General features: G+C 36.1%; 1 protein-coding gene across 3 annotated transcripts in view; it reads left to right on the forward strand.

Annotated features, from left to right (window-relative positions):
- Nucleotides 1-15,490, forward strand: part of ttll5 (tubulin tyrosine ligase-like family, member 5) — a 52,945-nt gene extending 37,455 nt beyond the window's left edge. For all 3 annotated transcript variants that reach the window (XM_058987871.1, XM_058987870.1, XM_058987872.1), the window contains exons 29-32: nt 4,453-4,639; nt 7,521-7,747; nt 10,675-10,745; nt 15,104-15,490. In XM_058987871.1, the coding sequence (XP_058843854.1) occupies nt 4,453-4,639; nt 7,521-7,747; nt 10,675-10,745; nt 15,104-15,156 (538 nt within the window). In that variant the 3' untranslated portion in view covers nt 15,157-15,490. The remainder of the gene's footprint in view (nt 1-4,452; nt 4,640-7,520; nt 7,748-10,674; nt 10,746-15,103) is intronic.
- The last annotated feature ends 401 nt before the right edge of the window (nt 15,491-15,891 follow it).

A 15,891-nucleotide genomic window follows, 5' to 3' on the forward strand; every position in this document is an offset into this window, starting at 1 on the left:
AGGTGTGTCTGCCAAACATACTGAAACTGTTAAGTGTACCGGCTCTTTAAGGAAACCACAGGGGTGTAGCATGATGGGTTTCAAAGAGAAATGATCCCTTTTGAAGTTCTGTTTTCAGTATCTGCCAGGTATGCTGCCTCAGCGGTTTGGAAACTGTTTCTACACTCAGCTTTTCATATAATCATCAGAGAGCAGAGGGAAATTTTATAAAAACAGACAATATTGAATAAAATCTTAGCACAGTAAGAGATTTACAGAGACGCACTTCAGAGTGAAAAACACAGCTTGCAAAACAACAGATTTGCTCCTCACATTTTATTTACCAAAAGGCAAACGGGATTGAATTTGAAGCCTGTTGCCCAGTGCCTTTAGATCGTATCACATTACTAAGAAGGTGAAATATAAAATGAAGTCACTTGTTGTGGGCACTGAACAGGTTAAGACCTAAGTTTGATTATATTACATTATGAATCTCCAATTACTAGTGTGTGTGTGTGTATGTAGTCCACTATATTAATGAATAGTCAGCTCCTCCAATAAGAATTAACTCTTGTTGAACTTTCCCATGTGCGGTCAATAGGGTATACTATTGGATGTTTCCTAGTTGTGCAGGCTGACAGTCCATAATTCCTCCCCCTGCCAATGTTTTAATAAAATGAAGGCCATTGAGAGGGAACTGAATGCCAGTCTTGTAAGGCACCCATTGACACTTTTTTCATAATGTTGCTGGCTACGTCCTAGTGGCTATACAGTATATACCAGTAATTGTGTACAATTAGGCTTTACCAGTCCCATTCAGTAAACGTATAGATATAATCTAATTAGATTATAAAATACTGTAGCACACCTCTTACCAATTGTAAAATTGCTTGTTAAGTGCAATACATAGCTCTTTATGTATTTCTGTATAGAATATTGGATACATAGATCTGACCAATATCTGTTTTTAAAAAACGTACAGAACGTGTAGGGGTATATCAGAATAGTAACTTGTGTTTTTTTACTGTATTTGTGTTAATTTCATGTAAAGTAATCTTACTGTTGGTGTAAACGATGTGTATACTCTTTAGAAATGAAATTGTCCCTGAATTAAGGAAATGCAATAAAAAAATAAAATAAACACCATATAGTTGTATCTGTCACCAGTCTCATAACCGAAGGCTGTATTTATTGTACTGTAGGTAAATACCGTGCCCAATCCTTTACAAAGTAAAGTAAAGCAGGCTTATTTTGTGTTGTTTATATATCAACATAAAGCAACTATAACAGTTTTTAGGATCCTGCATTCCTAGCTCAGCTGAAAAAAAAATCTCAAACTAGAACGGAAAAAAGCAAGGAAAGGAATTTTTTTGTTTGATGTCCTCCTTTTAATAAAAAGGTTTTTATTCACCTTAATCTGAACCAGATGTGGTCCTTTGCACCAGACAATTCCTGAAGTTTAAACTGAAGTAATTCCTCTGATAATGCAGATGTGTTAATGAGTGGACAGAGACACTGCGGTGACAGCAGTTCCAGTTCCGATTTGGGTTAACCTCTTCCTTTCCAGGTCTGGTTAATCACGCATCCCTGAAATGGGCAGCTAAATTCTGCCTTTTTCTATTCAGCAAATTTCCACTGGCTCACTGCTGGCAAGTAATTCTTTAGATTTTTATTGACAATATAGTACATTCTATGTTTGATACACTTGTCTGTGTAGTCACTGGGAACAAAAATAAATACAGGTAGGTGGTGGAAAAAATGTAAATTCTTTCCATATTGAATTTGCTGTGAGCTGCAGAAAAAACACAGTAGCTGAGTGTTCGTGCCATTTTATATTGCTGATTTTCAGCTGCCTCCTTTTTTTAAATGCTATAATCTTGCTCAAACACAGGAAAGTGCGAAGGAACACAATATACAAAGTGTCCATAAGTCAGACATCGAAGGCAATATCATATTGTGTATCATGCAGTGTGTTTACACTGTGTTCAATATGACAGCCCTCGTCATGCACGCATACATTCACATCAGTGATCTGAATTCATTCCTCTTTGCTTAGACATTTTATTGTTAACTTACAGTAACAAAGCTTTAACTTGTGAGTTGTTAAAATAAGTATTTTTTTTATTGGTATCTGTTTTATGCATACAGTTTGATATTCATGAAACTGTTCTAGACTGTTGTTGACTTCTTTTTAGGATTTATAAAAAATATACCACTTGAAGAAAACATTCTTTAAATGAGTAAAAGCTTTCTTATTTATATTCATTCATTCATTTTAGTAATTTCTTGAGAGATGTTTTTATATATACATATTAGTATATTCCTGGTGTATGTGTTCCTGGTTATTTTACCTAGCCACGCTTATTGCATTAAATAGAAGGATTGATCGTCTTGTGTCACTCATATAAATCATGTATTATACCTCATATTGCCTACCTGGGAGGTGGTTGGTATTTTAGTTTGGTATTTCAGTCATAATGCCCCCAGGGTGCTAAGGAAAGAAAATCCAACAAAAAGAACACATCAAAGGTTTGACCGTTATCATTTTGGCTATGCAGAATCTGAAGTCCAAACTTCTCGGCAGACCAAAACGTGGTAACTGAAGTAAAAAAAAAAAAAAAAAATTATTATTACTGAGACTTTTTAAATGTAAAAAAATAAAAAGGCGGGGGTACGTTGTGGTCTAGAATCCCTACATTAAAGAAATCTGCTTGAAAATGACTGCTAAACCTTCAGACCTCTCTGGTCAAGTAGTCCCATATTTTGGGGTATCGGTTATCTCTCCCACATGCAGAGACATTGAAGGCAGAAAGTGCTGGGTTCAGGATTTCTGAAAGAAGACTGAGAATCCATCTGTCCTGTGGGGTGCTGGTAACTGTCGCATTGATTATTAATTGAGGTGTTAACAACTCCTGCCATATGGTGCCTAGCTGTATGAAACCGTACAGTAATTATATATACAAAAAAAACTTCACGGAAGAGAATTGAGCAATGTGATAGAACAAAATAAGTGTGCACTGCAGGTAAAAGTGCATTTTTATATTTCTCTTCCTACTTCCGTATACATTCTCTATTTGAAACAGATAAATCTAGTATTTGAGAGCTTGGGGAAGTCAGACATTGGTTACAGATTGGGGACAACAACATTATATAATTTGAGGATACTGGTGACGTTGCAATAGAATTAAACAGACAGTTTTATATTCCATTACATTTATGTACAATTTTAATTGTACGTAACTGAGGACCCAGGCAGGATTTACATTGTTTATTTATTTATTTATTTATTTATTTATTTATTTATTTTAAACTTAGTAATCACCAATTATTATTTTCTCCCAATTTGGCATATCCAATTAATTTTAGGCTCAGCTCACCACTGTCACCCCCGTGGTGACTCAGGAGTGGCTAAGACGAACACACGCTGTCCTCTGCAGCGTGTGCTGTCAGCCGACCGCTTTTTTTCACACTGCTGACTCACTGTGCTGCCACCTCAGAGCTACATCATTGGAGGACAACGCAGCTCTGGGCAGCTTACAGGCAAGGTGCCTGGCCAGACTACAGGGGTCGCTGGACACCCTGGCCGACCTAAGCCTATAACACCCCCCCCCCCCCCCCTCACTAACCCCCCCCGGGCGGAGCTTGGCCAATTGTGCGCCGCAATTTGGGAGCTTCCGTTTACGGTCGGCCTTTACCAGGTGCACCACTCGGGAGCCTGTCAGGATTTACATAATTACAAAACAGCACTTGTGCGTCCAGATCTTTTGTATTGCATGCTGTAGTAGAATCAGAAATCGGGCAGTACAATCTAAACACATTCTCACCGTTACTGAATTGCACACACGCCATGGCTGCTGGATGACAATGTCTACTTGGGCCTTTTTTCCTAAACACTCTCTCTCTCTCTCTCTCTCTTGTAAAATGATGATTTTTTTTCCTTTGATCTTTAATGTGATGTATTTGGAGGATAGACTTTGTCATAACAGATGATATTATAGTGTTTATTTTATTCGTTGTAGTTGTAAAGCTATGCATACATGAATGACTGAAATGTATTCTGCGGTGTAGCTAAGAAAGCAATGTGCTTAATTCTTTCTTAAGACTGATTCTGATGTTAGATTTTTTATTTTTATTGAGAGAATTAGATGATGGTCTTATGCCAGAGTAAACCAACTTCATAAGCTAGGATTTTGGGAGAATCACTATTATTGGGGTTTTCTGGTGTGCTTGGTGTATGTGTTTTCTTTTTTGTTTGTTTTTGTTTTTTTACATCACTATGGCACAATCCAATATTTAGCCTATAAGACCAAAAAAAATCTCCTTTTTACAAAAATAAGGCAAAGGCACAACTGCTGTAAAATATGTATTAATTGAAATGTTATTTTCATAAGGACCACAAACAATTAAAAAAACAGTTTAGGAGATCCTTTTTTATTTTTTATAAAACTAATAGAATCTTTTATGTTTTAAAAGGGCCCTAAAAGTAGATGCATGGGAAGGAGAAGTGGAAAACGCATATAACATGGTCACCGGAGTAACACCTCAGCACAGGTACCAACCCACTGCTGGGAGCTACCAGCTTCAGTTCGCAATACAGCAGCTTCAGCAACAGAAACTACAGTCGAGGCAACTTCTGGACCACAGCAAGGCAAGGCACAGGGTAACGCAATTTCTACACTCTCTTATTACTTTAAAGAATGTAAAAGTGCCCAGATGAAAAATTCAATTTTCAAAGGCCAAAGTTGCACCGACCATGAGTAGTAAATTATTGTTGTTTACTGCACAGGAAGTGTTTAATTCTGTTATTGCTTACTTATTAGGTGTTCAGATTTCAGAGTGGTACAGAGTTTTACTTAGATTTGTCAGTTCGATTTAAAATCCAATATAATGTTTATTTGGTTACAAGAACAGTATATTACTGTGCTACTTTTTTTGCTTACAGTGCTACTATTCAACTTTGTTTACACTAGGGTATATATCAGGTTTAAAATGAATAAAGACTGGATCGGTTATTTTTTTAAGTGCACTTGTTATGACGTCAGTGTTTCAGCTGAGCTTTGCTCTAATTAATGTTAGTGAGGTGATGTTGTTTTTGGCACAGGACTGAATGATTACGCAGTAGTTTCTGTGAAAGTGATCCCTTGTTAAACCCCCACCCCCACCCCTCAAACTCCAACAGAGTTCAGCGGTTCAGAAAGAACTTAAAATCAGTAGGGTATTTCAAATCATACATTCAGCAGTTTGGAACCAGGGCTATGCTCAAGGAGCACAAACACATTCCTTTAAAAGAACATTGCTAATACACTGCTCTTAATATGGTTAAAAAGTGTATCCTTTGTATTGATAGACACATGTGCATCATTAATGTAGAGCCATAACCTTGTATACAAGTTGTCAAAAATGATTTAAGCAATTCAAAGAAGCATATTATTCAATTCACTTTTCCTAGCCAAAAAACAAACGTCAAATGCAATGTCTTTCTTGCATGGCATTCCAGGATGCGTCAAATTTGTATAAACTGCCTTTTGATGTGAAAAACTAAACTGTTAAACTCCAGAATATTTATTCAGAGGCACAGTGTTCTCTACATCAGGCGATGATGAACCCAGCCTTCTTCCTTGTCAGGAATAAAAAACCTGGCAGCTTTCTGTATGCTGCTTGGAACCTGATAAGAGGCTGTATTCATAAACTCGTAGATATACATTTTGCAGTCATCTGTAAATATGGAGCTAATATGTAACTTGCTAGATTTTCTATCTTGCCATGCTTTACCTTTTAATATTTCCATGCATTATCAATCAAATAATTAACTCATACATACAATTAAGTGGTATAAATATTGTAGATGCACGATAATTACACTCCTTTTAATGTTTGACACTGGCCTCATGCTTAGTTTTGTGAATTCAGTAATAATGAACCAGAGGGTCATTCTGTGCAATGAAATTAGTGGTTTCCTCAGAGGATTTGAAAACAGGGATCTTATCCTGATGATTTTCTGCCAAATGCACAGCTGGCTTCTCGATAGCAGAGTAAATTGGCTTGCACTAACCTCAATGGAGTATGTGTCATCTTCAGCCCCACCTCTTATAGTTAGGATTTGCCTTGGAGAAAAACAAAGAAAGTTTGACTCAGTGGGGTCAATTAAGAGGCTGATTCCTGAATTTATTATTTATTAAGTCATTGAGAAAAATGGATACAAACAAAATTGGATTCTACTAGAACGAACAGCTGTTTACAGATGCTTAATAGAAAAGAACTAGCAGGAATTTTGGTTAGCTGCTATGGAAGCCAAGCTAAGTGGTAGAAGTTTAATAGTTGCACAGAGATTTGGGTTGCTTGTTATTGTGTGGTGTCTAAGGAAGGAGGGGGAGGGGGGGCTGACAAATCAGATTATTTTGTGGAAAATTATACTTTTACATTGACACCAATGCTTTTATCCTAAATAGCTAGATTTTAATCCTGCAAATCTGTTTAATTACCTAATTTTACTGACATTTATGACATTTATTAACAAAACTTCTGCCTAGATCCTGTTAGCAAATGTGCTGTTAGGAACACTTTCCTCTTTCTTCAGTTTCCTCTCCTGGTGCTCTGGTCCATGTTCCATTTAACGGGTGCAGACTGCAAGGCTCCTCCACAAGAGCTGGCGTCTGGCCACCTGGCAGTGAAAGAAAGGTGCCCTTCCTGGCCCTGTTAAACTACTATAGAACTACAATCTTCTGACTAACAAATCTAGCATTTCATTTATCAGCACATTAAATTGTTTCAAAATACTTCTTGCCACGCTGCTGTGCTTTTGAAACTCGTTCTGGGAAATTATAAATTGAGTGAAAAAAAATAGTTCCGAAATAAAATCTTTCATCAAGGCAAGTGGGTGCTTCCATTAGATTTATCTTTTCTTCCCTCTTGCTTATTTCAAGAGCCTTTGCCTTTTCGAGGACTTTTCTACAGCACCTTTGTGCTACATTTAAAGAGGTTATCCAAAGTTTACATAACTGTATAAAATCTCTGAAGTCAAGACAAGTCAACCAATCCACTTATTAATAGGTTAGAGTTTTGAAAGACCAAGGAAATACAATAACAGGCAAATTGCAAAACTATTTGAACTGCCTGACCTTATAAACCAATACAAAAATCTAATAAAATAGAGCATAAAACCAACTTGTTTGTAAAGAAACCAAGAACAAAATGAATATACAATAACTTAAATACCGGTACATTAGGTCAAATTAATTACTCTCATGGGGTAAACTACCAACACTTATGAATTCTATGTTAAATTCAGTTGTTTTAATTAAGTAGGACGTACAATGTTTGGGATTGTTTGACTTGACCAGTACACATTAACACCAGTTTCTTAAAACCTTTGGATGATTCTGATGTGCTGCCCCCAGTACAAGTAACCAGTCTAAATGTATTGCGGCCCACAGAATGCATTACCTGCCCAAAGAATAACACCTGTAGCAATCGTACAATGACTGAAAACCAGTATATTCATTTTATAACTGATGCATTTTTTTTTTTTTTGTTTCACACAGGCCATCCTTGCAGAGCAGCCTCCATCGGCTCCCCCTACTGTCCCATTGTCAGTACCAGTCAGCTCTTCCAGCCAACGACCTGTGACCAACAGGACTAGTCCCCAGCTTTCAGCTAATCCTCTGAGACCAAAGTCATTCCAAAACACCAGCCTCCTCGCACCAAAACCACCCCCAACCAGCAACAGACAAGGTGTAATGAGAAAAGTAGCAACCCAGCGTATAAACAAGTACGTATTAATACTTTTGGTCCTAGTCTTGTAGCATCTTACTGGGGGTCTCCCTGAACTGACTGTCAGCTGTGGGTCCAGTGACATTTTTGTGGTATATATTAACATGTATAAGGAAATGAAGTGGGTCTGTCTATATATGAGACCTTTTACAAGCAGAATGAAAACAACTTCAGCATGAAATGTGTGTGTCTGTGTGTGTGTGTGTGTGTGGATAGATAGATGGATACAGATATACAGAAGTAATTTGCAAGGCCATTGTCACACTGCCCCTGTGAAGCTGCTCCTGCAGTAATGAGTGTGTAAGGCAAGCGCAGAGTTAAGTAGGTAGTTGGGTGAAGTGTATGTCGTTCTCTGTGGTATTCTGGCAGAGTGCATATTTACCCTCCCCATGTGGAATTCCAGGCCCACTCACAGACTCAACTGTCCTGCATTTTTGTGGTTAATGCTGTGTGACAGGGGAGAGTGTGGGAAAAACGGAAACCTTAAGACCAAAAATGCACTGACAGAAATAAAAAGGCCAAGATTTCTTCAGAAATAAAGAAATACTGTCCAAAGGACACAATAAAGCCACACTGTGAAAGTAGTTTCTGTGAAACATTTTAAACATCCTTCTGGGAATAATTTCCTTTAGACTTTACATCAAACCTGGGTGGCATTCTTTATTTCTCCTCTGCACCTTAATTTGTTCCTATTGTGCAGTGTTTCTTTGGAGTTTTAATTTAAGACTATAATAAAAGCTGTTTACAATAGCATTACATTCTTCAAACAGCATTACTTTTAATAGCTTCCCCTTTTGAAACAAAAAATACAATTAAAATTTGAGCGCTGTGAATCATAAGCTTGCACTCACTGGTAGTGGGGTATTTCTTTAATAGTTGGCATTGACTGAATCTGAGGCTTATGAAAAGATTTCCAAATCCAGGTAAAGCACATAAAAATAAAGAAAAACTTAAGTCGTTTGAAGCTATTGGCAAAGTGAAAGGCTCTGAAATAGACGTTGGGTTCAGTAATCTCATTCCTCTCTTAATCAAGCCAGAGGTGTATGGCCAGCTTGACTGGACCTACCAATGCATCATATTATTATTATTATTATTATTATTATTATTATTATTATTATTATTATTATTATTTGTTTATTTAGCAGACGCCTTTATCCAAGGCGACTTACAGAGACTAGGGTGTGTGAACTATGCATCAGCTGCAGTGTCACTTACAATTACGTCTCACCCGAAAGACAGAGCACAAGGAGGTTATCATAAAACATTGTTGCATGTTGTAAGAGATTGCCCTCTGCTGCCAGCAATGACCATATTTAAAACCTTTTGTATTTTATTTAGTCGTTATGGGCTAAGAGATTGACCAGTGAAAATACTTTAGGTTGGATGTTTATTTTGCTTTCCAGTTGTAAAGTATACATAGAAAAGTAAAAACTGATTGTTCTTGTATTGGCTGGAGTTTGTCCGAATTAGGACAGTGAAGTGGTTTAGATAGTCTTGTCTCGCTTAATATTTTATGAATGAAGTTATGTCTGTAGGAATCTGGCTTTGGTATTTGTATAAATACCTCTGATGAAGACAGTGTGACTGTCCACAGTTAGATTGTTTTTCAGCTTTTTCTTTTTAATTACTTTTATTTCCGGGAACCTAATAAAATATAAAAAAGATATATAAAGTTCAGCCGTTGTTTGTAGTTGATGAATGGGAAAGTGCAGTGTGTTCTCTGCTATAAATAATGATTAAGGTCAAATGCTTTCTCATATCATTTTCAGATAATGTATGTTGGCAGAGTCTTAAACACTCCTGGTAAATGGTGCACACAGTGGTTTGAAAAAAAAAAAAAAAAATTCAAGAATGTAATTTAAACCAAACCTCAGAGATGAGTTCAGTGTTAGAATGAAAAGAGTGCAGTGCTAATCCATGAGCTGTTTGAATAGTGATCCCTTTTAATGTGAGGTTAGAGTGAAAGAACCTTTGTTGTTTTTCTTTGCTTCTGTAAAGCAGGCCAAGCTGAATCGCTAAACTACAGAAGTCTTGGCAGGGGTTGAATCTGTGTTGGGGGCTGAGGTGCCCCATTTTAAAGCCTTGTTAGCTGACTGGTCCTTTTTATAAATGTGTAACGTTAAATAATTAAGATCTTGCAGGCTTCAGGTTCGACTTTCTTGATAATGAGGAGTGCGGTTGCACCCCTTCATGGAACCCACTAATAGATATAAATTATTATTAGTTAATTAGCTCTAATTATTTTATGCAACAGTATTTAAAATATAATACTTGTGGAATTGTTTATATTTCTTGTTTAAAACATAGAGTGTAGTGGTGGAATGTTATAGCGACGTAGCTGAAAGGAACTAGAAGAGATCTTGGTATAATAATGAAGTATACAGTAGCTCAGTGGGAGGAATGCCTGTGAGAGAATGCACAGTGCCACATTGACCCACACACTCGCTCTGTCCTGCTGCCTGCTCAGAGCATTGAAAGCGCTGAGTAAACATTTACTGGGGGAGCTCTGCTTTCCATATCCTGAAAATAGAACCACGAGACCCCCAGGACCCTCCCTGACTGCAGGCCCTCAGAGGTGGTTCCAAAATGACTCTGCCACCCACACCGTTTCAAAGGCTTTCAGAGCTGGTATGTTGGCGAGCTACAATCACAACTTTATTTGAAAAGCTACAAAAAAAAAAAAAATCCTCCCTTTTGGCAAATGTACTGTCTGCCAATTTAAAATCCTACTTCAAAGTTGTGTCCACCCTTAAAGTGGCTTTACCCACTTTTTTTGAGTTCATTATTTGTTCACTTTATACTCAAATTATTATTATATAATTCCAAAAAGGATGATAAAACAGCCTTTGTGCAGTGTGTATAGGCTTATGAAAACATAGTGATAATTCATTTATCTTAAGATTTGAAATGTGTTTTGACTTTCAGAGTGATTTCTTCAGAGGGAAATGCAAGCAATGCACACAACGTGCTCTATGAGCAGGTCTCGGGAAACTCAGGTAAGTTTGTTATAGTGAAATTACGAGCCCTATTCACAAAGCTTGATTCTTTGGGTGGAGTAAATGCAGTGATCTTTCTACATACACAGGTAACTATTCTTGATTGCCTTACTGTATAAAACAATACAATATGATCCAGACACATTTCATGCACATTACACACTTTTGTTGTAGTTGGTAACTTGCTAAATAGTCCTGTCCAAAAGCCGATTGTGTCAATGGATCCAGTGAGGTTCAGTGAGTGAATGTTGTTTTGCTATTTAAACTCTATATAACCACCAGTACTGAATATATATTTAAAATTTGAAGATGAATGTTCTGGCTCTTGTAGAATATTGTTCCCACTGTACGGTTGCACAACTATTTCCATTTTGGTTTTGGAATAAAACAAGGATAGAAGACCTTTGAACGTTATTGCTTTGACGATGATATTAAGCAGTTTTGCAAAGCACATCTGTTAGTCTGATCAGGGAATCGGTACAGCAGTTTGCCTTTCCAGCGTTCTATACATTTATAAGTCATGGCATCTATCATCTTGGTATCTCAGAAAGAGTTCTTTCTTTTAATTGTTAAACACATTTTAAAAAAGCGTCATATACAAAAAGGCAAAAAAAGAATTTAGGAATTTAGTAGAATGGGTTGTACACTTGTTTTGATTTTGAAAACATGAACGTACCTTTTTTTTATAGGTGAAAATAATAAACAAATTACTGACTTTTTATCTTCATTTTGTTTTTAAGTAGTTTTCATAATAATTCTTCTTTGGCTAGTTTAAGTTTAGCAGTGTAAGCCTCGGAAGCAGGGAAAGTAGCAATATTACATACAAGAAGTGCTTTGGCTGATTTAAGCTTAGTGATGCAGTTGAAGGGTTCTACAGCTGCAGCACCGCTGTGGTTGGTGTTTATTGGATCTGGTTTTAAAGACTGCACAGCTTCTGAACAGATTAAATCTCACACATTTTGTTCTTGCCTTTGTACCCATCTCGGTGTATTCAGGTTATTTGATTGGTTTTGACAGGGAGTCATAGCAGATCCATACAGACAACATTCTTTCTGATCAATTGTCAGGCTGCATTAATCATTATAATTCTCTTCCACATAGTAGCTGGCGCTCAGCTGTCATTAAAATTGGTGAGATGTGAGGGGCTGTCAACTTTTATAAAAATAGTTTTAACACTTGGTGCACAAAAGCTAGCGCATATGCATTTCTGGAAAATCTCACTAAATTCCAAAGAACATAGCTCTGAGTAGCTATATTGCAAGCTGTTAAAACTAAAAAAACTATTCAAGTACAATACTGTTCTTCAAAGATAACATGCAAGACAACAGCTCTGGGCTTATCCCCTGGATAAACTGCATAAAAGTATTATTATTATTATTATTATCATTATTATTATTATTATTATTATTATTATTATTGTTATTGTTATTGTTATTGTTATTGTTATTGTTATTGTTATTATTATTATTAGCTACAAGCAGTGCTATAATGCACTAGCTATGATAACCTGCTCTAAATTTAAGTTGTGGTGCCCATGTCAGCTTTAATTCGAGTCTTGTATGTGAAATAAGTAGCAGTGTTGACCTATCAATCAACAAATCAATAAGAAAGTTTTGTGCTGTGTGCCACAATACACCACCAACAGACCTGATTCGTGACATCAGCTGTACCGTATTGAGTTTATACTGCACTATAAATTCACCTGAACTGCAAAGCCAGTTCAAAATGGACCTCAGCCACTTAATACATTTCCTTCATCAGCAGTTAACTTTTTTTTTTTTTTTTTTTAATTGTGCCAATTGACTAAATTTAATGTTTGTTATGATTAGAAACACTTTAACATATTAACAGTAAAGCTGTATATACTAGAATAGGACAGGAAACTGTCTGTGAATGGGTAACAGTGACACTTTCAGCATGTAAACTGATCTCTGCTTTTAGACTTAAGGTCTCCTCCACACACCAGACACGATGCGATTTGTCCGGTGATAAAATGGTATTTTCGCTGCGACGCTACCTTTCACACCAGTGGCGTCAAAACAACTATTGCTGTGTCTATATGAGACAAAATTAGTTAAAATGTATTAAAATTAGGTTCATGTTTTGCAATATAATATTAAAAATAATAACTGAGTTGCGCGTCTACATACACACACGCATATCTAATGATATAATATATATATATATAGGCAGCGTGAACGTCTCAGATTTGTTTGGTCATGGTGCGGTGGTGTCGTACGACGTACGGTGTCGTTCACGTGTCTCATTGTGTCCGGTGTGTGCAGACCTTTGGTCTTTCACTTATGTAGACACTTCCTCATAGACAGACATTCAGCATCCTATAATATGAAGGCACCGTTTTATTTAATTGATCTAAATGATGGGGGATCTTTTATATTGTTGCTGATTTTAAATCTTCTCAAGAAGTGTGTTCGAGTCTTTAAACTGTGATGGTATTTGTCCAACGCTGTTCAGATCAATTGAATAGACCCTGTGGTCTTATAAACGAGAGTGTTTTTGTTTGAAGAATCATGGCAGGTGGACTTGCACTTTCTAGACTTTAAAATGAAACAAAGCAGAGCCAAATTATTCTTTCATTAAAGTGTAATTTCCACATTGGTGATCCGTGCTACAGTAGATCTATTCCCAAGCCAAGACCCTCATTTTTCAAAGCACTAAAACATTATTTTCTAGCTTTCCTATCTCGTCACGTTTTCCTTTATTGTTTTTAAGAAATGGAATTTAATGCAATTTAGTTGAGTGAAATGAAGGAAAGGAATATTGTCCTTTTTTGATTTCTTCTGTTGAAGTAGCCAAAAGCTTCCAGAAGTCATGTCATCAGATTGGAAGTCAGGGAGATGTTTTCATTTTCCAACTCTGTCAGCCCTCGCACTGTAAAAGAGCACCAAAATAAACAGTGTCTGCCGAGAGGGAATGAAAGAGAATACTGTTTCAGAGCGCAAACACTGCAGCCGGATCACACTCAGAATTCCTTTTCTATTGGATTCTTGGAGCTGAGCCAAGGAGACATGCAGGGGGGCAGGGCTGCTGACCAGCTGTTCATTTCTGCTGGTACCTGCTTGATTATAAATACAAATGATTAGTTAATAAACCAGTGCACTAGCACTTCTACAAAAGGCTGAAGTAGAATTGTATATGTATATATGCATATATATATATTATATATAACTAACATATATAACTAACTTTTATAAGTGAACTAACATTCACAAATAACAAAACTGGATAATGTGCGCCTCTTTTTTCCCAAGTCAAATAGGAAACTGCTGATGTTTCAGAACTTCACATAAACAACTTTTGAAAGTTCATTCAAGGGCTCCTACACACACCTGCATTGTTTTTTTTTTCAAATTCTTAATCATTAGCAGTTTTATTTCACTGTGAAAAAAGTGGATTAAAACTTTGTATTGAAACAACATCTTAGTAAGTATGTCCCAAAATGTGAAAATCAGTGTACCATTTGAAATAAATACAAAAGTCAAATATAAAGATGATTTAATACTAAGTCTTCTGTTTCATTGAAACTATGTGTGACAGTTTAAAATGATAAATGACCATTAAGAGAAAAACATTTCTTTTTATGGTTGAAGAGTATACGAGCAACCGCTTCTTAACATAAGCATAACATAATAGTACAATGTACAGTATATGCCACCTGTTCATACTTTTTAAAACTGATACAATACATAATCTTAAGCTGAATGTTTTTTAAGTCAAGTACTTTTTTTTTTCCATAAGTTTCATTAGCAGATCTGTCAACACTAATACTGCAAGACTGCATATGCTTTGGTAAAAGGGTTCCAAGTTTTTATGTTTATAGTATTAGTTTTGTAGGCAAGTCAAAAAGCCAACAAACTGAAATATTTAATTAATTTACAGTGTGAATTGATGTCTTGAGACTATCTGGCGTTGGCTTTGCTTCAGTGAAATCAGTTTTTGGCATCAGTTCAGTGTGCTGCAAACTAGGAAAACATTAAATACTTTGATTTCGATGTTAACACCATGGTTCCTGTATCACTGTACTTTTTTGGTTTGATCTCCCAAGGAAAAAAAAAGCAATTGAATGTTTTATATACAAGTATACATTTGTCATTTTTCAGTAAGATGAACACTCAAATATGAGACCTAATCTAAGACTCAAATCAATAAATGTTTATCTGGAAGTAAAAGTTAAGGGAAGTTTTAAGTTCATGGTTCCTGGTCATTTTTAATTCTTACGAGTAGAAAAAAAAAAATCCTTCTAACTTCAGTGCTTGCACCACACCTTTGGGAAAGTTCTTTACTTATTTGCTGCTGTTTTATACACCTTTGTCTCCTCTTTTTTTTTTTTTTAATAGGTCTGTCTGTTTATAACCGTATGATTCAGAATCAGTCGCTGAAGAACAGGTGAAGGATCTATCCATGTGCTTGCTCTGTCCCAACACATCATATTTGTAGAAAGACTGAAGGACATCCAACAAGGACTATACGTATCTCTCTAATCAGTCAGGAACCGTCAATCTCTGGTAATGAGATAGATCAGAACGATATCACATGTGGTGCTGGAACCATTGACTGGGTATGTTATGCAGTAATCAACAAAGGGAGGAAACTGATTTACTTTTAAGTCCCTAATGATGCATTATGAACCAGGCCAAGCTGAGTTTATAAACTGTCACAAGGGAGTAAAATAATCAGCCCAATAGTATAATTAAAATATATATATGGCTCTTTGAGCTAATATATATATATATATATATATATATATATATATATATATATATATATATATATATATATATATATATATATATATATATATATAATAAACTTACATTTCAGGATTTTAGAATTGAAACAATTTCATTGTGATCAAACAAAGAATTGACCTCTTGTTTTCCCCACAGTTGAAATGCACTCTGCCCTTCCTAAACTATCTAGGCACTCCTGCTTATTAATGGTTCCTTGGCAGTCACCATTCCAGAAACACATTTTAGGGTTAAAAGAAATAACAAACATCCAACCCATTCATTCTGCATTGGAAGTAAATTTATATCATTTAGAGTACTGATTTTCAGTTCCGTGAGTTAGTCTCATATCATATCATTATCATATATTGAAGTTGACAAAACCTTTATTTTTGAAA

Source organism: Acipenser ruthenus, chromosome 15 (genome assembly GCF_902713425.1).
Source record: "Acipenser ruthenus chromosome 15, fAciRut3.2 maternal haplotype, whole genome shotgun sequence".
In the NCBI taxonomy this organism is placed as follows: Eukaryota; Metazoa; Chordata; class Actinopteri; order Acipenseriformes; family Acipenseridae; genus Acipenser; species Acipenser ruthenus.